This window comes from Geospiza fortis, unplaced genomic scaffold (genome assembly GCF_000277835.1).
Source record: "Geospiza fortis unplaced genomic scaffold, GeoFor_1.0 scaffold315, whole genome shotgun sequence".
NCBI lineage: Eukaryota > Metazoa > Chordata > Aves > Passeriformes > Thraupidae > Geospiza > Geospiza fortis.
Window position 1 is genome coordinate 203,577 of NW_005054648.1, and position 1,873 is coordinate 205,449.

The 1,873-nt window shown below is 54.8% G+C and overlaps 1 protein-coding gene across 1 annotated transcript in view; it reads left to right on the top strand.

The window, feature by feature from the left end:
- Nucleotides 1-1,873, top strand: part of LOC115948953 (probable G-protein coupled receptor 158) — a 14,463-nt gene that overhangs the window by 4,765 nt on the left and 7,825 nt on the right. Inside the window, 3 exon segments of the mRNA XM_031064890.1 lie at nucleotides 3-151; nucleotides 1,306-1,360; nucleotides 1,461-1,565. Of these exon segments, the coding sequence (XP_030920750.1) occupies nucleotides 3-151; nucleotides 1,306-1,360; nucleotides 1,461-1,565 (309 nt within the window).

A 1,873-nucleotide genomic window follows, 5' to 3' on the forward strand; every position in this document is an offset into this window, starting at 1 on the left:
AGCGGGGGGACAGCTACGTGGGGGACCCGGGCCACGTGCGCTGGTCCCCGCCGTTCCTGGAGTGCCGCGAGGGCCGCTTCCTGCCCACCTGGGCCGTCACGCTCTCCTCCGCCTTCTACGGGCTCAAGCCCGACCTCAGCCCCGAGTTCAAGTAAGTGGAGCCCGGAGGGGTTTGGGGGGTGTCAGAAGGGGTGGGGGGTGCCCCGTGTGTGTGCTGGGGGTGCAGCTGGATGTGTCACCCACCCCGGGGTGTCCCCCGTGCCCTGCCCGTGTCCCTCTGTGCGTGCCTGCAGGCGCGCAGGGGTTTGTACGCATCCCCAGGCATGGGGGTGACCTCCTGTCCCCCCTCGGTGTCCCCTGTGCTGCCCACCGTGCGCTGCCACCCCCTGTCCTTGCTGCGCTGGGGGTGGGTGAGCCGGGCTGGGACCCCTCCCGGGACTGGGGGTCCCTGCTGCCCCCCCGTGCACGGGGAAAGTCAAACCCAGTCCTTGCCACCTGGGAACACCAAACAACTGAGGTTACTGGGAGTTTGTTTGCTAATCAAAGCGGGACCTTTTTGTTTGTCATGACTTAGGCTACTTCAAATAGCATCAACAATTTCCATCTTGCTATTATCTGTAGTTAGGAAGGCTAATGAAAATTTAGGAATAGTTTCTGCTCTCCCTTTGTTACCTGTAAGTATTTTTCCAGCCTGTCACAGTTTTCTGTTAATCTATCCACCACTATGAAGTTTAAAAACAGTAATGAAGAAAAATAATTTGTGGGTTACATCATTTCAGAACAAACCTTTGAGGTTTAACTGCAAGGTCAAAGTCACAAGGCACTGGTTTTGACACAAGGTGCTTTATCATCTGCAGAGTTTAAGTTCAGTGGTTATTTGAAAGCTGGGGAGATGCCTGCTGAGAACTGGTTTATGTCAGGTCGACCTTACCAGCAATGGACACTGTGAGCAAAGATCTTAAAAGGGGTTGTGGATGACACATTTGTTTATTTACCTATCTGTCACTGATGGTACTTTGAGACATAACAGCCTTGCAGAGCCTCATTAGGTTCATGTAAAGGAAAGAATAGGGGAAAACTACTTTGTCTTGTCAGTACATATTAGATTTAATATGTACATATGTACGCACAGAGCTCTAAAAAGGGAGTGAACTATTTAACCTTTTTTAATTAGATCATTTAAAATGGCAAAATACTTGCTAGGATTGAGGGCTTTGGCACAGGATGTGTTGTCCCCAAAGTACTCTAAGCATGGCACATAGTACTGATTATAAAAAAAAAAAATATCTACATCTGCTACTTCAGATTTTGGTCCTTCACTGATTCCTCGCGGCTCTGGGGGAGGACGGCGTGGGGTCAGGTACCCGTGAGCTGGGGGCTGCTGGAGGCTCTGGGGCAGGGGATTTGGGGACGGAGGGGACACAGGGGGTGGGGGACGTGTCTCAGGCTTTCTCCTTCAGTGTGTCCCCCAGGAGAGCCGTGGCTTCGTCCTCGGGAGGTACCTGTGCAGGTGCAAGCCGGGTTTTTATGGGACTGATGGAGCGGCCAGCGGTGCCTGGGCAGGTGGGTGCCCCCAGGCCCCGGGGTCCCTGTTGTCCCCAGTGGCACACGGATACAGCAGTGGGGAACAGGGCTGGGGGGCTCTGGGGACACAGAACACGTGCCCTGGTGTGGGGTGCCAGCAGGCCCAGGGGTGTGCTGATGCCACCTGGGGTGTGCTGATCCCACCTGGGATGTGCTGATCCCATCTGGGATGTGCTGATCCCACCTGGGATGTGCTGATCCTACCTGGGGTGTGCTGATCCCATCTGGGATGTGCTGATCCCACCTGGGGTGTGCTGATCCCATCTGGGGTGTGCTGATCCCACCTGGG